The sequence below is a fragment of the Mandrillus leucophaeus genome, unplaced genomic scaffold, assembly GCF_000951045.1.
Source record: "Mandrillus leucophaeus isolate KB7577 unplaced genomic scaffold, Mleu.le_1.0 Scaffold313, whole genome shotgun sequence".
Taxonomy (NCBI): Eukaryota; Metazoa; Chordata; class Mammalia; order Primates; family Cercopithecidae; genus Mandrillus; species Mandrillus leucophaeus.
Window position 1 is genome coordinate 772,692 of NW_012103288.1, and position 19,114 is coordinate 791,805.

A 19,114-nucleotide genomic window follows, 5' to 3' on the forward strand; every position below is an offset into this window, starting at 1 on the left:
AGGCGCGGAGACTGGCCGGCAGGTGAGCGCGCGGAGGGCTGGGGAAGTGACCGCTCGGGCTCCCGGGGCTCCAGGATTGGAACGCTCCCGAGCGGCTCCCAATAGGAGTTTGTGGGTGGGGGCGCCGAAGCCTGGGACGGGTCGTCTCGGCAGTGTTTGGCGGGTTGCCCGAGGGAGTTGGGGTTGGCAAAGGGAAGTCATGGAGGCAGTGGGATCGAGGTCTCCTAGGTCCGGCGCTCGCCACCCCCGTCGCCCGCTGCCGGCCTCCCTCCACGGGGCGAGTTCCAGGCTTGCCCGGAGGCCAGGAGGACCTGGCACGTACTGGGGGAGGGGCTGGCCTGAGTTTTTTGCTGCGGGGCTGTGGGGTGAGTCTCTGAGTTTGGGAGAGATTCCATTTAGGGGAGAGGAACCGGCCTGGGCAGAGGCAGGGATGCCCTCTGTTGCGGGAGTCCCTCTCCTTCGCCTCACCCCAAACCTTGGGAATGAAAGGGGTGGGTTCGGCTCCCCACATCCCCCAAGGCCTGCCGCAGGGTGGGCAGGGGAGCTGACTTACTCAAAGCAGACTCTTGGGCTCGACTGAAAGGCTAGAGGTGGAATCAGGCGTGGGAGCCTCTTTGCCCATATCCTCCCCTTACCAGACTACCCCTGTGAGCTGGAGGGACTTGGTGGGGGTTGCACAGTAAGGCTTGATGTGGGAGCCCTCTGTCATCTTTAGGAAGAGCGAGGACTGGGGATGGGAGAAGGCGGCAGCGGGCACTGGACCAACAGATACAGGCCCTGGGTAGTCTCCTCTACATCTGGAAAGGCCCAGAATTGAAGAAGTGAGGCCCATGTCCCAGTATGGTGGGCGGTGCTGGCACTGCTGGGCCCTGCCTGGGCAGTGCCTCTTGCCATGAACTTTCTGAAGTCGTTTTAAATCCCCTGGAGCCTCCTTTTGCCAAGGAGGGCAGGGGCAGATGGGCCCTGGGGATGGGATAGACAGGAGGTGGCCAGGAAGGCTTGGCAAGGCAGTAGGCAGAGCCATCCTTAGGGCTGGGCCTTGGCCTTGGCGGGTTCCAAACTCTGGTCTCAGCCTGATCAGGGTTTGGGAGGGACTTGAGGTCTGGGACTGAGCCTGGGCCTGCCAGGCTGAATGGGACATGGCTCTGGCTGTGGGAGCTGGTGGTGTGAAGAGCAGCAGATCTGTGAGAGAGCAAATGGACCAACACTCAGGGAAGGAGGAGGTCAGAGGCACAAGGCTTAGGAGCCTGACTCCGGGGAGGAGGGAGGTGGTCTGTGCTCCCAGAGCTCTCATAGTGATGGGTTGCTGGACAAAGTGGGTTGGGGGACCATATAGAGTTTTGTGGCTTGGAACAGTGCTCTCCCCTGTTCCCTGCCATACTAGTCTGGCATGGGGTGCCAGAAATGCTGGGAGGCGGGCAAGTTCTCAGGGATGGGCAGTGCCTGGAGTGGAGCCCAGAGTGGGATGGTTGCAGTTGGTTGGACAATTACACAGCTCTGAAGCTATCCCCTTAGGGAGTCAGAGTGTTCCTGGGAGGGTCATGCATTCTCCTGGATAGTGTCTGCCCCTTTCTCTGTGGGTATGAGCCAGATGCTAGGATGTGTTTCCAGGGGGCTGGGAACCTGGCCAGAAACTAGTCCTTTGGAAAGAGGTCTGGGCCAGTGGTGGCGGTGGGGGGTTGTGTGGGGAGATAAGAACAGGGAAGGGGACTGGTGAATGAGGGGAGGCTGAAGCAAAATGTTGTGGGTGCTGGATGGTGGTGGGAAACCTGCTCACTCTGGGCTCTGTCTCCAGCAGCTCTGGGGACTAACAGCCAAGGACATAGGGACTGATAGAACCAGGCATCTGACTGGCTAGAAAGACGTGTGTTCTTGCTCATGATTTTCTCATCTTTCCATCTCTTGACGCTGACAGAGATTTGGGTTTAAAGTGTTGTAGAGTGAGGAGAAGAACTAATATTTTTCAAGTGTGTACTTCATGACAGGCATTATTAGATTCTTTCCAGAGGACAATTATTATTTCCATTTTACAGATGAAGGTACTGACACAGAGAGGTTAAATAACTTGCCCAAGGCAGTGCGGCTAGTAAATAATCACGCTAAGGTTTGGAACCTGGTCTCATGCCAAAGATCATGCTTCTAATGAAGTATTTTGAAGAGCCAGGCTTTCTTTGGTGACCTTTTCCAAATGCCAGCCTGACCAAAAGTCTTGTATTCCTGATCTGTCCTTCCAGATGGTGCTGTTGGTGATGTTAAGAGGTTGAAGGGGCCAGGCATGGTGACTCATGCCTGTAATCCCAGCACTTTGGGAGGCCAAGGCAGGCGTATCACCTGAGGTTAGGAGTTCGAGACCAGCCTGGCCAACATGGTGAAACCCTATCTCTACTGAAAATACAAAAATTAGCCGGGCGTGGTGGCAGGTGCCTGTAATCTCAGCTACTGGGGAGGCTGAGGCAGGAGAATTGCTTGAACCCGGGAGTCAGAGGTTGCAGTGAGCCAAGATTGTGCCACTGTACTCCAGTCTGGGTGGGGCAGGGTGAGACTCCATCTTAAACAAAAAAACAAAAGGAGGTCGAAGGACATACTGCTGTGGGATATAGGAGAAGGGATGCCTACAGAACTTGGCTGAGGGTGACCCAGGGATGGGAGTTTTGGGGTATGCGGAGAATTCCCCAGCCTGCCTTCTGCTTGTGGGTCCCTGGGTGTCTGCTTTGAGTGCTGCACATCTGGCTTGAGCTCTCATTCTGTGGCCACCTGTGGCAAGTGCTGGGTATTCCTCCATCCTGTCCCCTACTGAGTACAAATGTCAGTGCTGCTAGCTCAGCAGGCTTGAGTACAAGGGACCCCTCAGGGTACTGTGTGAGCATAGAGGAGTGTGGCCCTGGTGGGGACACAGGCATGCGTGGATGACAGTGCTTTCAGCCTCATCTATTCTGACCTGGGCTCAGCCAGGAGTCACACTAAAGGTATCATCATGGAGTCCTCCCACCTCAGTTAATGACATTTCCTCCAGGAAATGTGGGATCTGGGACTGATTTGGTTACCATGATCTCTATAACTTGGGCCAGCCATATAAAACTGCCATGGACATCAGTTTTTATTTATATATATTTTTCCTTTCAAATCTGTGTTGTGCCCCAGGGGGCCACAGGACTAGTTTCTCAGGGTTTTGGTGAAGATCAGATGGAATTAGGGATGTGAAAAGATCTTGAACAGTTTAAAGCATGGAGAAAGTGCATGGAATATCATTCATCCATCCATCTAGTCATCCATCTACTCAATGAACATTTAATATTATTTTATTTTTTGAGATGGAGTTTCGCTCTTATTGCCCAAGCTGGAGTGCAATGGCGTGATCTTAGCTTACTGCATCTGACATCTCCCAGATTCAAGCAATTCTTTCACCTCAGCCTCCCGAGTAGTTGGGATTACAGGCGCCCGCCACCACTCCTGGCTAATTTTGTATTTTTAGTAGAGATGGGTTTTCACCATGTTGATCAGGCTGGTCTGGAACTCCTGACCTCAGGTGATCCACTCGCCTCAGCCTCCCAAAATGCTAGGATTACAGGTGTGAGCCACCACATCCAGCCTCAATAAACACTTGTTTAGGTCCTTCTAAGGGTTGTGGATATGACAGTGAGAACAGCAGGTCAAAATCCTTGCCTTCATAGAGCTGACATTCCAGTCAGGAGAGACAGAAAATGAACACATAAGAAAAATATATAGAATGGCAGTTGCTGATTAGAGTTATGGAGAAAAAGCATAAAGCTGGGAAAAAGATAGAGAGCTCCAGGAAAGGGGGTTGCTATTTTAATAGGGTGGTCAGAGAGAGCCTCACTGATAAGGGGACATTTGGGATGTGACCTGGAGGAGCTCTTGTTCCAGACAGAGGGAACAGCAGGCACTGAGGTCCCAGGCTGGCCTGTGCGGGGTGTGTTGGGAAAGAGCAAAGAGGTTCATATGACTGGTGCAATGAGGAAGCTGAAGAGCCTTAGGATTATCACTGTTAGCTGGTTCACGAGGTCAGGAGATCAAGACCATCCTGGCAAACATGGTGAAACCCCGTCTCTACAAAAAATAGAAAAAATTAGCCGGGCGTGGTGACGGGTGCCTGTAGTCCCAGCTACTCAGGAGGCTGAGGCAGGAGAATGGTGTGAACCCAGGAGGCGGAGCTTGCAGTGAGCCGAGATCTTGCCACTGCACTCCAGCCTGTACGACAGAGCGAGACTCTGTCTCAAAAACAAAACAAAACAAAAAAAAAAACCAGCATATTTTTTCTTCTGCTTCTGTTGAGAAAAATCAGATCGGGACCCACTGGCAACAGTCTGCAGCTGCTGGGTGGTGCTTGCCCAGTGCACAGGGTATGAACTCTTTTCCTCCTAGTTCTGAAGCATAAGCTGCATCACTCATTGACTTGGGCACTTGAGTTTGTGACCACCAACACATCAGTGCCTTTTAGGGAAATTTTCAAGTATACTGGCTTTGGGGTCAGACAAATCTGGTTTAGAATCTTGGTTCTCTCACTTATGTGGCTGCTGGATCTTTGGGCAAGTCTTTCTTCTTTTCTTTTCTTTCCCTCCCTTCCCTCCTTCTTTCCCTCTCTCCCTCCCTCCCTCCTTTTTTCTTTCCTTCCTTCCTTCCATTTTTTTTTTTTTTCTCCAGACTATGGCTGTTGCCCAGGCTAGAGTTCAGTGGTGCACAATCCTGGCTTACTGCAGCCTCCACTGCCTGGGCCCAAGCAATCCTCCCGCCTTAGCCTCCTGAATGGCCTGGTCTGTAAGTGTACACCACCACACCAGGCTAATTTTTATTTATTATTCTTTGAGATGGAGTCTCACTCTGTCACCCAGGCTGGAGTGCAGCGGCGCGATCTCAGCTCACTGCAACCTCTGCCACCCGGGTTCAAGCAATTCTCCTACCTTAGCTCCCGAGTTGCTGGGATTACAGGCGCCCGCCACTGCGCCTAGCTAATTTTTGTACTTTTAGTAGAGACGAGGTTTCACCATCTTGGCCAGGCTGGTCTTGAACTCCTGACCTTGAGATCCACTTGCCAGGGCCTCCCAAAGTGCTGGGATTACAGATGTGAGCCACCGTGCCTGGCCCAGGCTAATTTTTTAAAGTTTTAATAGAGGCAAGGTCTTGCTGTATTGCCCAGGTTGCTCTCACATTCCTGGCCTTAAGCCATCCTCCTGTCTCGGCCTCACAAAGTGCTGGGATTACAGGTGTAAGCCACTGTGCCTGTCCTTGGAAAAGTTTCTTTTCCTCACTGTGTCTCGATTTCTCACATGTTGAATGGGGATACCCTTGTTGCCTACATCCAAGTAATTGTATGACGATGAAACTCATAGCTTGTCAGTGGGAAGTGCTTAGGTAATGAGCTACTAGTGGTGGCAGTGGCTGTGACGGTGGTATTAATACCGGTCCCATTGGATGGTCTCTAATACTATCTCCTTCCTTCCCTACCAGCAACATGTCATGGTTTAGTGGCCTCCTGGTCCCTAAAGTGGATGAACGGAAAACAGCCTGGGGTGAACGCAATGGGCAGAAGCGTTCACGGCGCTGTGGCACTCGGGCAGGTGGCTTCTGCACGCCCCGCTATATGAGCTGCCTCCGGGATGCAGAGCCACCCAGCCCCACCCCTGCGGGCCCCCCTCGGTGCCCCTGGCAGGATGACGCCTTCATCCGGAGGGGCGGCCCAGGCAAGGGCAAGGAGCTGGGGCTGCGGGCAGTGGCCCTGGGCTTCGAGGACACAGAGGTGACAACGACAGTGGGCGGGACAGCTGAGGTGGCGCCCGACGCGGTGCCCAGGAGTGGGCGATCCTGCTGGCGCCGTCTGGTGCAGGTGTTCCAGTCGAAGCAGTTCCGTTCGGCCAAGCTGGAGCGCCTGTACCAGCGGTACTTCTTCCAGATGAACCAGAGCAGCCTGACGCTGCTGATGGCGGTGCTGGTGCTGCTCACGGCGGTGCTGCTGGCTTTCCACGCGGCGCCCACCCGCCCTCAGCCTGCCTATGTGGCCCTGCTGGCCTGCGCCGCCGCCCTGTTCCTGGGGCTCATGGTGGTGTGTAACCGGCATAGCTTCCGCCAGGACTCCATGTGGGTGGTGAGCTACGTGGTGCTGGGCATCCTGGCGGCAGTGCAGGTCGGGAGTGCCCTCGCAGCAGACCCACGAAGCCCCTCTGCGGGCCTCTGGTGCCCTGTGTTCTTCGTCTACATCGCCTACACGCTCCTCCCCATCCGCATGCGGGCTGCGGTCCTCAGCGGCCTGGGCCTCTCCACCCTGCATTTGATCTTGGCCTGGCAACTTAACCGTGGTGATGCCTTCCTCTGGAAGCAGGTAGGTGGCCAGGGAGGTAGGGATGGAGGGCAGCAAGTGGGGAATTTCTCACCTCATAAGCAGGTGGGGGCTTAGTGAGGAAGGGCGGGTGAGTCATGGGTGGAAGCTGGGTGCAGGGATGTCTGGCTGTATCTGGGAAGAGGAGCAGGAGGTGGGAGGCCAGGGCTCAGGGGTCCACCTCCACGTGGGATCTGGGGTAGAAGGCACTGCTGAGAGGAGGGAGGGCCCCAGGACCCAAGCCTGAACTCTGTCACCATGGGCCCCAGTCTCTGGCTCTTTAGCCGTCTGAAATAGTGGTCTGTAGAGACAGAATGTGGGGCTGGAGGCAGGGGTGTGGTATATAGCCCCAGGGCCGTGGTAGGGCTGAAAAGGCAGTGCAGGCTGTGTCCAGGCTTTAGCATCTCTGTTAGCAAGGTGACACCGGAGGATCAGGTGCTGGTGCCATCCATGGAGAGCAGCTCTAGGTGGTGATCTGGAGGTATAGAGCAGGTTTTGGATGTTGTCGGCAAGGGAGGAGTCCCCTCTTTTCCTGGACCAAGGCCACTTCTGGGAGGACAGGGAAGGTGAAGAGCTGGGGTCAGTTCTCTCTGGGCTGGATGTAGTTTGAATGCGGTTGGACTGTTGAAGAGAGGAACATTAAGTCTGATTGTATCCCACCTTCCCCATGCTGGGCACCAGGGGCCTGGCCGCCTTTCCTTGAGATTCTCAGTCCATGCCTGTTGCCGCCTCCAGGCTCCAAGTGTGTGTGAGGTGGGACTCCATGGCTCCATGTGGAGTGGCTGTAGGCTGACCTGCTTATCCAATGGGCTGTATTCTTCTCTGTGGGATCTTAGACAACTAGCCTCACCTCTCCCAGCCTTAGTTTCCCAGTCTGCAAAGCTGGGATAAAAATAGCATCTAGCTCATGTTGCTGTTGGGGCCCCACCCTTTCCTAGAGTGGAGTAGAACCCGACTGGGCAGTGTTCACACCTGGGGGCAGGGAGGTGTGGGGAGTGCTGGAAGGCATGGTACCCAGCGAAGGGGTTTCTGGGAAGTCTCTTTAAGAGAGATGTTAGTTTGTGGATCTGCCATCTCATGTTACCCCCCGCCCAGGGAGCAGAGGCCAGGTCCTTCAGGCGCTGCTGTAGGCACAGCCCCGCCATCAGCACACCACCCGGGTCCTCCACTGGACCCCATCTAGAGAGTGCTATCTTACTCAAGGTTTTGAGGGCTTGTGGCCTGTTGCCCACCCTGCCTCACCCACAGAGAGGAAGTTGCCTGGGGAACCCAGGGTGAGAAGCTAGGTTCTCTGGCATGATGCCCTTCTCCACCCAGCCTGTGCTACAGAACAGAACGTACCTGTTTTTTGTGTGTTTTGTTTTTGAGACAGAGTCTTGCTCTGTCATTAGGCTGGAGTGGGGCAGTGGTGCGATCTCAGCTTACTTCAGCCTCCACCTCCTGGGTTCAAGCAATTCTCCTGCCTCAGCCTCCCGAGTAGCTGGGACTACAGGAGCACGCCATCACACCCAGCTAATTTTTGTATTTTTAGTAGAGACAGGTTTCACCATGTTGGCCAGGATGGTCTCGATCTCTTGACCTCGTGATCCGCCCTCCTTGGCCTCCCAAAGCGCTGGGATTACAGGAGTGAGCCACCTCACATGGCCAGAATGCCAGAACACATGCCAGAATGTACCTTTTTAAAAGTAACCTTATAGCCTGTTTGTTTGTGGAGCACGTGCCCTTAGGGCACCGTCGGACATCTTAAAGGGCCAGGTTCTTCCGCCCCAGAGCTTCTCTTCCAGGCTGGCTCTCAACCAGGGCTTTATGGCTGGATTGCCCTCCTGGGGAAGGAGCTTAGAGGTGGTGTCTCCTTTCCCCCTTCCTCTCTGGCCAGGCATGGTGCTGGGTGGGCATCTCTTCCCTACTCTCAACTGGCATGGTGCCCAGAGTCAGGCCCAGTGCCTGACTGGGGAGGTGCAGTCCCAGGGAGGCCAGGACTGTGCCCATCTCCCCAGGAGTGTGTGGCTACAGCCTCACCTAGTGGGTCTCGACAGGCACATTCTTGGGGCAGTAGCGAAAGTCACTGCTGTCCCTGTGCCAGTCCTTGGGGTCAGGGCTGCCCTTACAACTTCCTCTGGGCCGAGAAACATTCCCTGTGCCCGTTTGGGTCTGAGGGTTTCTAGATGGGTGGGGTTTGTGGCCTCCTTCCTCGTCTACTTGGGCAGCCCCTTCCCAGATCCACCCTGCTCACAGTCACAGGAAGGAGGCTGTGTCCCCACCAACCCACTCACTTAGACACATCGAACAGTGTCATCCAGTGACCCAGGCCCAGCGTGGAGTCTCCTCCGGTCCCCTGGCATCCATTTTTTCTCACAGTCAGATAGGGACGTGTGTGTACAGAGTTATTTCAGTCTCGTCCCCCTTCCCCTTCCCTCCACCGTGACTCACATTTTCCTCTTGGGCTCCTGGGGCCAGGAAGGGAAGTTGCCTGGTTTGCCCCCCTTCCCTTCTCCCCCACTGGGGGCTATTCTTAGAAACCCCCAAGGGAGATAGTGTGCCCCTCTCTTCACCCCTGCTGCTGGGAGGGGGAGCTCAGCCTAGTTGATCCTGGGCCTGTGAGCTGGACTGGGAAGGGAAGCTAGGAGGCCCATCCCAGAGGCTGGCGCTGGAAATGGCTAGGGGTGAGCCAGGCCTCCCCCTCAGTTTTACCCAAGAGGAAACTGAGGTCCTAAAGATTAAGTGACCTGCCCAATTTTGCAGGACTAGTTCTAGTTCAAGGCAGAGCCCAGAACCTCTGGCTTCCAGGAAGTGCTTCTGCTGTTTCCCTCCCTTCTCCTTAAACCAGAGCCCGGCCCCATCCAACTCTGGGGTGGAGCCACAAGCTCCAGGTTAATTCCTGAGTTTCCAGAAACACTGAGGCCAGCTTCCCTTAGACTTGCTTTGTAGCCAATGCCACTGATGATGATTGGGGACTGAACATTCCTAGGGTGGAGGCCCTAGGCCTAGGGCCTGGCAGGGCCGAGTGTCAGAGGGAGTTATACCTTGAGGGGTGGCCAGTCATGGTGGACCCCATCTCCAGTTAGAGGACATCCTTTGTATCAGTAGAATTGACAACTCTCAAGCCGGGGCTCTGAGGTTGGGCTTGAGAGCTTGACTCAGTAGAGTGAGTAGGAATCTTGGAAACCTGGAATGTACTACACAGTGTGGAATGCACTAGATAGATAGTAGGATTAGGACACAGAATTTGGAGTCTGATTGTCCTGGGTTCAAGTCTCACACTGGCCACTAACAGCTGTGTGATCTTGGGGAAGTTACTTGGCTTCTCTGTGCCTGAGTCCCTTACCTTTAAAATGGGATATTGTTACCTATTTCATAGAGTTTTAAGAAATGTGTTAGGGGCCAGGCGCGGTCGATGACGCCTGTAATCCACACCCATAAGCACTTTGGGAGGCCGAGGCGGGTGGATCACTTGAGGTCAGGAGTTCAAGACCAGCCTGACCAACATGGTGAAACCCCTTCTCTACTAAAAAAATATACAAAAATTAGCCGGTCATGGTGGCAGTTGGCTGTAATCCCAGCTATTCCTGGGGCAGGAGAATCGCTTGAACTGGGAGGCGGAGGTTGCAGTGAGCCGAGATCAGGCCACTGCACTCCAGTCTGGGTGACAGAGCAAGGCTCTGTCAAAAAAAAAAAAAAAAAAAAAAGAAATGTTAGTCAGTATATAGAAGGCACCTACAGAATCCTGGCACATGGTAGGCAGCCAACGAACTAGCTACCATAATAATAATGACAATGGTGATTATTGTTACTAAGTTATGTCAAGTCAGGGAGAGGCTTTAGAGATCTTCTTCTTCTTCCTCTTTGGGTTATAGATGAGCAAACCCAAGAGAGAGGAGGTGACTTGTCCTGGGTCACTCACAGGAGGATGTAGAGCTCAGGTCTCCTGGGTGCTGTCCTTAAGGAGGAGCACCTGCAAAAGGAGCAGCATTTGTCTTTCGTGTGGGGTGTTTGAGGAGCAGGAGATACAGGGTGCTGGAGCTGGGCCCCATGACTTACCTGGCCCTAGTTGGTCTTCTGCTTCCAGAAGCTGTGAAAAGATCTCATTTCTAGTCATGGAGGATTCAGGCAGTTGGCTGGGATCTGGGGTCCTGTGGGTCATGCGAGAGAGATATTGCAGGGGTGGCAGTAGCTTGGGGACAGAGAGGGTGCAGAACCCTGGCTTCCTTCCTCAGAGAACCTAGCAAGTTGTGTGAATGTGTGTGTGTGTATTTGGGGAGGTAGGCAGAGGAGATGGTCACTATCTGCCTCTACCACCTCCTGCAGCTCGGTGCCAATGTGCTGCTGTTCCTCTGCACCAACGTCATTGGCATCTGCACACACTATCCAGCAGAGGTGTCTCAGCGCCAGGCCTTTCAGGAGACCCGCGGTTACATCCAGGCCCGGCTCCACCTGCAGCATGAGAATCGGCAGCAGGTGGGACTGCTCCCCTGGCCAGGGCCTGCCCCCACCTCACCCCCACATAACTTGCAGATTGGATTTGCTGCCTTGTCCGGTTCTGTGGAGCACAGTGTGATGGTTCCCCTGGGTTGTGTGTCACAGAGGCCCTATGATACTGGGGTTTTGTCCTGTCCAAGGGAAGGAGGGTGTGGACAGGAGCACATCTGGGGGCTTAATGGAGGGTGGTCAGAGGGGGCTCTGATGGGGGAAGGTCAGGCCACAGTCCAGAAGGGAAGGTCTTCAGAGAAGTCTGGGAAGACTCTGGTGATGTAGAGAGACCAGGAGGGATTGAAATGTGAGGCCAAGAGTATAGTGATGCCTATTGGAACCACTGGGCTAGGAGCGGCTGCTGCTGTCGGTGTTGCCCCAGCATGTTGCCATGGAGATGAAAGAAGACATCAACACAAAAAAAGAAGACATGATGTTCCACAAAATCTACATACAGAAGCATGACAATGTCAGGTAAGGTGAGGGTAGGAGGGTGCCAAGCAGGGCGGGGGGTCTGGAAGTCTTTGAGGGCTATGTGATCTGTTCATTCTCTGCTGTCATCTACAGCATCCTGTTTGCAGACATTGAGGGCTTCACCAGCCTGGCATCCCAGTGCACTGCACAGGAGCTGGTCATGACCCTGAATGAGCTCTTTGCCCGGTTTGACAAGCTGGCTGCGGTGAGGGTGCTGGGCCTTGGGATTGGGCCTGGGTGTTGACCGTGGTGAGAGCATAGCTTTGCTGGCAGCAGCTGGGGATTTGGGAGCAGATAGAGTGTGCGTCGAGGGTGGTGGGCCATGCAGGCTGGGTGGGCAGGAGAGTAAAGGTTACCCTTCCCTCCAACTCTTTCCCATTTAGGAGAATCACTGCCTGAGGATCAAGATCTTGGGGGACTGTTACTACTGTGTGTCAGGGCTGCCGGAGGCCCGGGCCGACCATGCCCACTGCTGTGTGGAGATGGGGGTAGACATGATCGAGGCCATCTCGTAAGCAGTGCCCCATTCCCAGGCTTCCTGGAATTACGGGTTCCCCAGACTGCTCCTACTTTTTGTTGAGACCTCAGGAGATTTCCTCAGTTTTGGCTGTTTCTCTGTCTTTGAAGTCTGTCTGTCACTGGGAAGGGGAATCTTTCTCCAACCTGTGCAAAGACCCATGCGGACCCTTAGACTCCCAGCCAGCTGAGATGGGGCGGGGACAGCCTGTGCAGTAGGGGAGTTGGGCTAGAGGGAATGCCATCTGTGCAGGCCAGAGGGGATAACAGTGATTCCTCTTCTCCTAGCTCAGTTCCACAAGATGCTGCTGGGCCCCTGCTGGTGAACACAGCCCTAACATTTGTCCTTGAGCCCCATGCAGCCTTCTGCTCATGTCCAACCAAGGCTGTGCTCCTGTCCCCTGCATCTGGGTCTGTCCTTGCCCACTGGGCCCTGAGGGGAGTGAAGGGCCTGGGCTGTGGGCTGGGGGAGGAGAAGACTGCCAGGAGCTGATCTGGGGCTGCATCCTCCCAGGCTGGTACGTGAGGTGACAGGTGTGAATGTGAACATGCGCGTGGGCATCCACAGCGGGCGCGTGCACTGCGGCGTCCTTGGCTTGCGGAAATGGCAGTTCGATGTGTGGTCCAATGATGTGACCCTGGCCAACCACATGGAGGCAGGAGGCCGGGCTGGGTGAGTAGGGGGACCCAGGTGGTGGGGGATGGGAGCAAGGTGGGAGAGCCAGGGTCTCACCTTCTTGGCCACGTACAGCCGCATCCACATCACTCGGGCAACACTGCAGTACCTGAATGGGGACTACGAGGTGGAGCCAGGCCGTGGTGGCGAGCGCAACGCATACCTCAAGGAGCAGCACATTGAGACTTTCCTCATCCTGGGCGCCAGCCAGAAACGGGTCAGGGCCGGGGCAGGGCTGGGGGCAGGGGAGCAGGAAGGGGGACAAATGGGGAGGAGCAGGCCAAGGCCTCCTCTGGGCCCCTCTTCTGAGCCTGTACCCCTCTTCTGAGCCTGTACCCATGCTGCCCACACAGAAAGAGGAGAAGGCCATGCTGGCCAAGCTGCAGCGGACTCGGGCCAATTCCATGGAAGGGCTGATGCCGCGCTGGGTGCCTGATCGTGCCTTCTCCCGGACCAAGGACTCTAAGGCCTTCCGCCAGATGGTGAGGGGCCCTCAGCACCAGACCTAGGGCCTCTTTTTCTTGGCTCCCTCAGTGTCCCTGACCCTGTCCTTTCTTCTTGTGACTGTCATTTCCATGTATGCTTTCTGGTATTGGGGCAGTGGGAAGATTTCATCTCAGGGGTCCCAGTGCCCCCAGAAGATATGCTGGGGACACCCTCAGCACAGTGTTGGGGTGGGAGAAGGGGCTGCAGAGATGAAGGTTGTTGGCCTTTCACCTCACTCCACACTCTGTCCCTTTCTCCAGGGCATTGATGATTCCAGCAAAGACAAGTAAGTCAGGTTATTGAGGGAGAAGGTACTTGCACCCTGGGATGGGGCTGGGGGGAGCCAAAATCCTCCTTTTCCCTGACTTTAGGTGTGTTGTATGTGAGCAGGAGCCACACCCCAGCTCTCCCTCCCTCCCTTGGGTGCTGCCCATACCTTTCCTTTCATTGTTTCTCACATGGCCATGCCCATGCATCTGGTGAAGCCATGTCTCCTGCCCTCAGCCGGGGCACCCAAGATGCCCTGAACCCTGAGGATGAGGTGGATGAGTTCCTGAGCCGTGCCATTGATGCCCGCAGCATTGATCAGCTGCGGAAGGACCATGTGCGCCGGTTTCTGCTCACCTTCCAGAGAGAGGATCTTGAGAAGAAGGTTTCAGGGATACAGGGCAGAAGGACAAGGGCTAGGGGAGGGGCAGGTCGCGGCAGGGAAGGCTGAGCACAGGTGAGGGCACAGGTGTTTCTGGGGGATGGAGAAGGGACCACAGAGCAGGGTGGGGATTTCGTCAGTTGGGCCAACTGCATCTCCTCCCTGTTGAGACGCCTAGTAGTGCCCTGTCCTTGCTGTCCCTGCCTTCCTTAGGGAGGGCCCAGCACCCAGCTCAGCCTCCTCTCCTTCAGTACTCCCGGAAGGTGGATCCCCGCTTCGGAGCCTACGTTGCCTGTGCCCTGTTGGTCTTCTGCTTCATCTGCTTCATCCAGCTTCTCATCTTCCCACAGTGAGAGTCCTGCCCTTCCTCTCTTAGCTTCTCTCTTCTCCACCGCTTCCCAGAAGCTTCCTACATACCCACACGGGCCCACAATTCCTGGAGCCTGCATCCCTGCTTGTTCCAGAGGGTGGGACAAGAATACCCAGATCTTCCAGAATTAAATGATTTTTCTGGCCCTGTTCTGCCCCAGCTCCATCCTGATGCTTGGGATCTACGCCAGCATCTTCCTGCTGCTGCTGGTCACCGTGCTGACCTGTGCCGTGTACTCCTGTGGTTCTGTACGTAGGGGGACTTCTGAGGCTGTTGGGAGGGCAGACTAGACTCCAGACAGGGAGGAGGTCACATGGGGAGAGGGAGGAGAAGGCCATGCCTGTTCCACTGGGCCCCATCCCTGGCTGGCCTTCCTCCTTGGCTGATACAACCTTCAACTCTTCGTCTCTTGATTCCTCTAGCTGTTCCCTAAGGCCCTGCAACGTCTGTCCCGCAGCATCGTTCGCTCACGGGCACATAGCACCGCAGTTGGCATCTTTTCCGTCCTGCTTGTGTTTACTTCTGCCATTGCCAACATGGTAAGGGTCCAGTGGGAATTCTCCCACCTCCACTCTGTGCCAAGCACTGTCCTGGACACTGGGGGTACAGAGGGGAATAGGACATATTTTCTGCCCTCAGGGAGCCCCCTCCCAGAATAGGGCAAGGTTAACTCCAGTTCTCCCTCCTTGTTCTCCCAACCTCTTGTCATCCCTGAGTGAGTACTAAGGCCCACGGGGTATAAGGTACCTGGGCATAGCCCAGGGCAGGGTACATGGCTTCACCAGGTACCTAGAAACCCTTCCCCTCCTTGGCTATCCTGATATACCCCTCTACTTTTGCAGTTCACCTGTAATCACACCCCTATACGGACCTGTGCAGCCCGGATGCTGAATTTAACACCTGCTGACATCACTGCCTGCCACCTGCAGCAGCTCAATTACTCTCTGGGCCTGGATGCTCCCCTGTGTGAGGGCACCACGCCCACCTGCAGCTTCCCTGAGGTGTTCAAGCAGTGCTCAGGCGGTGGTGGGGGGGCTGTCCTGGCACAGACATTGGCCCTTCTGTGCCAGACCTAGTGATGGGCGCTGGGGACCCAGGAACTCACCAGAGTCTCCCACACTGGGAGCAACCAGGGGCCCTGGTGTGGTGTAGGGGCTGGACATGGAAGGTGGAGGATATGGGGGTTTGAGAGGTGTGGCAGAAAGGTTAGGTCAGGCAGGAGAGTGCAGGGCTCTCCCTGCCCAAGGGTGCTGTGGCCTCTGCCTTCACCCAGTGCTGCCTCTGCCCCCCGCAGTACTTCATCGGGAGCGTGCTGCTGAGTCTCTTGGCCAGCTCTGTCTTCCTGCACATCAGCAGCATCGGGAAGTTGGCCATGGTCTTTGTCTTGGGGCTCATCTATTTGGTGCTGCTTCTGCTGGGTCCCCCAGCCACCATCTTTGACAACTATGACCTACTGCTTGGCGTCCATGGCTTGTGAGTTTATTCTCAGGTCCTTTAATACCCCAGGAGCTTCCCTGACCTTGCTGGGTCACTGTGAGCCTCTCTGGTGCCCAGGCCCCTTGTGCTCTTGGAATGCCACAACTCCCCTGTGGGGGAAAGGGAGGAGATGGAGGAGTTCCCAGCATGTGACCCCAAATAGTTACCCCAAGGAAACCCCAGTCCTGGGAAATCCTTGTGTCTTTAGGCTAGACATTTAAAAAAAAAAAAAAATTCCCTCTTGTATTTGCATGGTGCTTTCACATCCACCATCTTAACCACCCATAGGACATACAGCTGCTTGGTGGCAGGGCTCTGGCTAGGAACCAAAGCTTCTGACTCCTGCTTGGGGGCTTTGCCTGGGACATCATACTGGCTTTTCCTCTGCAAAACCCCATTCCTTTGATATGTGGCCGTGGCTTGTTGTAGTAGAAAAAGCCTCTGGTGTCTTCTGGGTTTGAATCCCTGCTCATTAGCTGTGTGACCTTAGACAGGTGAGTTAGCTTCTCTGAGCCTCAATTTCCTCATCTGTAAAATGACACTGTCACCTAAATCACAGAGTCATTGTAAAGATTATAGTAATTGACATTTATGGAAGGCTTACTATATGGCAGGAACTGTGCTAAGCCTTTTACATACATTATTTAAATCTGATCCCTGTTGTACTGATGGGGAAGGAGGCGTAGAGAGTTGAGCGACTTGTCTCAGGTCACATAGCTGGTAAGTAGAGAAGTCTCTAAGAGTAGAGGTTTTCTTAACCTCTACTCTTAATGAGTTAATTAATGTAAGTAAAAGCCCTGGCCCAATGCCTGATTTCTAGTATGTGCTTAGTAAATGCAGTCTGTATCTCCCCTTCCATGTGCCCACCCAGCAACCCAGGAGGCACTGATGACTTTGTCTCTTCTCTCCTCTTGCCAGGGCTTCTTCCAATGAGACCTTTGATGGGCTGGACTGGTAAGTGAGGGCTCCGAGGCAGCAAAGGGTAGGGCCATTAGATGCCTCCTTCAGACACCAAGCATGTCTCTGCTTATCCTTAGTCCAGCTGCAGGGAGGGTGGCCCTCAAATATATGACCCCTGTGATTCTGCTGGTGTTTGCGCTGGCGCTGTATCTGCATGCTCAGCAGGTGGAGTCGACTGCCCGCCTAGACTTCCTCTGGAAACTACAGGTGACCGGGTGGGCCTTTGGGGGAAGAGGAGGAACCTAGGGGTGGAGCCTGGGCCAGGCCAGAAACGTATCTCCTGCTAGCTGGCTAAGCCTCAGGCCGCCTCTAGGCCCACCCTGGTTCCATGCCTTCTCTGTGCCCATCCCTTACTCCTTGCCCCATCCTGTACCTGCCCCCTTTACCCCTTTGCCTGTTCTTTAGGCCTCATCTGTCCATGCCTTTCTTTCCTCTATGTGATTCCCTCTGACTCCCACTTCCAAGCCTTGGCCACCACACCCACCCCTTGTGAATGTCAGGCAATGGGTGATGGGTGTGGTGTCCACAGGCAACAGGGGAGAAGGAGGAGATGGAGGAGCTACAGGCATACAACCGGAGGCTGCTGCATAACATTCTGCCCAAGGACGTGGCCGCCCACTTCCTGGCCCGGGAGCGCCGCAATGATGAACTCTACTATCAGTCGTGTGAGTGTGTGGCTGTTATGTTTGCCTCCATTGCCAACTTCTCTGAGTTCTATGTGGAGCTGGAGGCAAACAATGAGGGTGTCGAGTGCCTGCGGCTGCTCAACGAGATCATCGCTGACTTTGATGAGGTACTTGTCCAGTTGGCTGGTGCTGGCAGAGAATCGGGGGGACTTGGAGACCAGGGATTGGAAGGGGTGAGTGGCACTGGGAAGAGAAAGAGAGATTTGATGGGACTCAGAGGCATCAGGGGTAGGGGTAAGGGCAGGCATAGTGGAGGTAGAGGTAAGAACCCATGAAGGGGCCAGGCACGGTGGCTCACGCCTGTAATCCCAGCACTTTAGGAGGCCGAGGTGGGCGGATTATGAGGTCAGGAGATCGAGACCATCTTGGCTAACACGGTGAAACCCCAGCTCTACTAAAAATACAAAAAATTAGCAGGGCGTGGTGCGGGCGCCTGTAGTCCCAGCTACTCGGGAGGCTGAGGTGGGAGAATGGCATGAACCCGGGAGGCGGAGCTTGCAGTGAGCCGAGATCGCGCCACTGCACTCCAGCCTGGGCGACAGAGTGAGACTCGGTCTCAAAAAAAAAAAAAATGAAGGTGTCAAAGGCATCAAGGGGGTCAGCCCTAGTGGGGCAGGGTCATCATTGTTGGGGAGCAGGGGAGGACTTGATCTGTAGGGAGATAAGATAGGTACCAGGTGGATGTCACTGAAGAAGAAGGCAATGGTCTGTGGACAGAACCTCATGAGACCAACTAAGCAAGATGGTCCTCTGAATAGAGAAAATTGAAGCAAAATGTGAGGTAGTGTCTTGAACATCCAGGTCAGGAATGGGCTGTTCACTGTTCTGGAGGGAGGTCACTTGCTCACCCTGGGACTCAGTATCCCAGAAGGTGAGGATTGGAGAAACTGCTTAATATCCCACCTGTGTGTCTGTGTTCTGTGAGTGAGCTATGGGAGAGACCTTCTTAAGCTGTATGCCCAAGTCCTGCCTGGAGTCCTGGGGGGCTTGTTTTCCCAGCTTGTCAGTCTTACACTGGTAGCAGCAGCTGGAAGGGGGCTCTTGAGACAGGAAAGTGGGCAAGGGAGGCAAGGCGTGGCAAGAAATGAGTGTTGGGGCAGGGCTGGGTTTGGGGTCTTTGCCTTGACAGCCAGGTCCCCGTGTGTTGTTCAGATCATCAGCGAGGAGCGGTTCCGGCAGCTGGAAAAGATCAAGACAATTGGTAGCACCTACATGGCTGCCTCAGGGCTGAACGCCAGCACCTACGATCAGGTGGGCCGCTCCCACATCACTGCCCTGGCTGACTATGCCATGCGGCTCATGGAGCAGATGAAGCACATCAATGAGCACTCCTTCAACAATTTCCAGATGAAGATTGGTAAGAGGGCTTGGTTGCTTGGCAGGTTTTCCCAGGACTGTGTCTGGTTGAAGCTGGGATTATAGGCTGGGGATGGGATCACAGATTTCCCATCAGGGCTCCTGTGGGGTTTTCTTCCCTCTGACCTCCTATATCAAATCTGATATTAAGAACAGAGATCATTAGGCACTGTCCTAGAAATTTTTGAGCATCCTTTAATACTGATATTATTATCCCCTTTCATTGGATAGAGACTGACTCTCAGATTAAATAACTTGCCCAAGGTCAAATAACTAGTAAGTGGCAGAGCTGGGATTAAAAATCACGTTTATCTAAACTTGAATACTTCTGCCCTTATATGTGACTAGTCCGATAAGAGGTACTTCCTCTCAAATGAACTGGTGGATGGGAGTCAGACTATCTGGTTTGAATTCTGGCTGTTCCATTTACTGGCTTATTTGAGAAGTCTTCTAACTTCTCTAAGCTTCAGTTACCTTATCTATAAAATGGGGATAAAAATACCTACCTTTTAGAGGTATTAAAAGGATGGGCTGAGCGTGGTGGCTCAAGCCTGTAATCCCAGCACTTTGGGAGGCCGAGACGGGCGGATCACTAGGTCAGGAGATCGAGACCATCCTGGCTAACACGGTGAAACCCCGTCTCTACTAAAAAAATACAGAAAACTAG

The 19,114-nt window shown here is 54.5% G+C and overlaps 1 protein-coding gene across 2 annotated transcripts in view; it reads left to right on the top strand.

Annotated features, from left to right (window-relative positions):
* Positions 1–6: 6 nt before the first annotated feature.
* The window catches only part of ADCY6 (adenylate cyclase 6), a 23,204-nt gene continuing 4,096 nt past the window's right edge, over positions 7–19,114 (top strand). The window contains exons 1-19 of one of the 2 annotated variants that reach the window (XM_011987629.1): positions 7–22; positions 5,467–6,334; positions 10,637–10,786; positions 11,151–11,272; positions 11,366–11,477; positions 11,656–11,783; positions 12,303–12,461; positions 12,540–12,681; positions 12,818–12,946; positions 13,211–13,236; positions 13,455–13,602; positions 13,851–13,948; positions 14,130–14,217; positions 14,392–14,508; positions 15,264–15,442; positions 16,364–16,399; positions 16,483–16,612; positions 16,935–17,198; positions 18,244–18,448. In XM_011987629.1, coding sequence (XP_011843019.1) covers positions 5,471–6,334; positions 10,637–10,786; positions 11,151–11,272; positions 11,366–11,477; positions 11,656–11,783; positions 12,303–12,461; positions 12,540–12,681; positions 12,818–12,946; positions 13,211–13,236; positions 13,455–13,602; positions 13,851–13,948; positions 14,130–14,217; positions 14,392–14,508; positions 15,264–15,442; positions 16,364–16,399; positions 16,483–16,612; positions 16,935–17,198; positions 18,244–18,448 — 3,097 coding nt within the window. In that variant the 5' untranslated portion in view covers positions 7–22; positions 5,467–5,470. Of the gene's footprint in view, positions 23–4,771; positions 6,335–10,636; positions 10,787–11,150; positions 11,273–11,365; positions 11,478–11,655; positions 11,784–12,302; positions 12,462–12,539; positions 12,682–12,817; positions 12,947–13,210; positions 13,237–13,454; positions 13,603–13,850; positions 13,949–14,129; positions 14,218–14,391; positions 14,509–14,811; positions 14,971–15,263; positions 15,443–16,363; positions 16,400–16,482; positions 16,613–16,934; positions 17,199–18,243; positions 18,449–19,114 lie in introns of those variants that run through there. The other variant, XM_011987627.1, reaches the window with a different exon arrangement.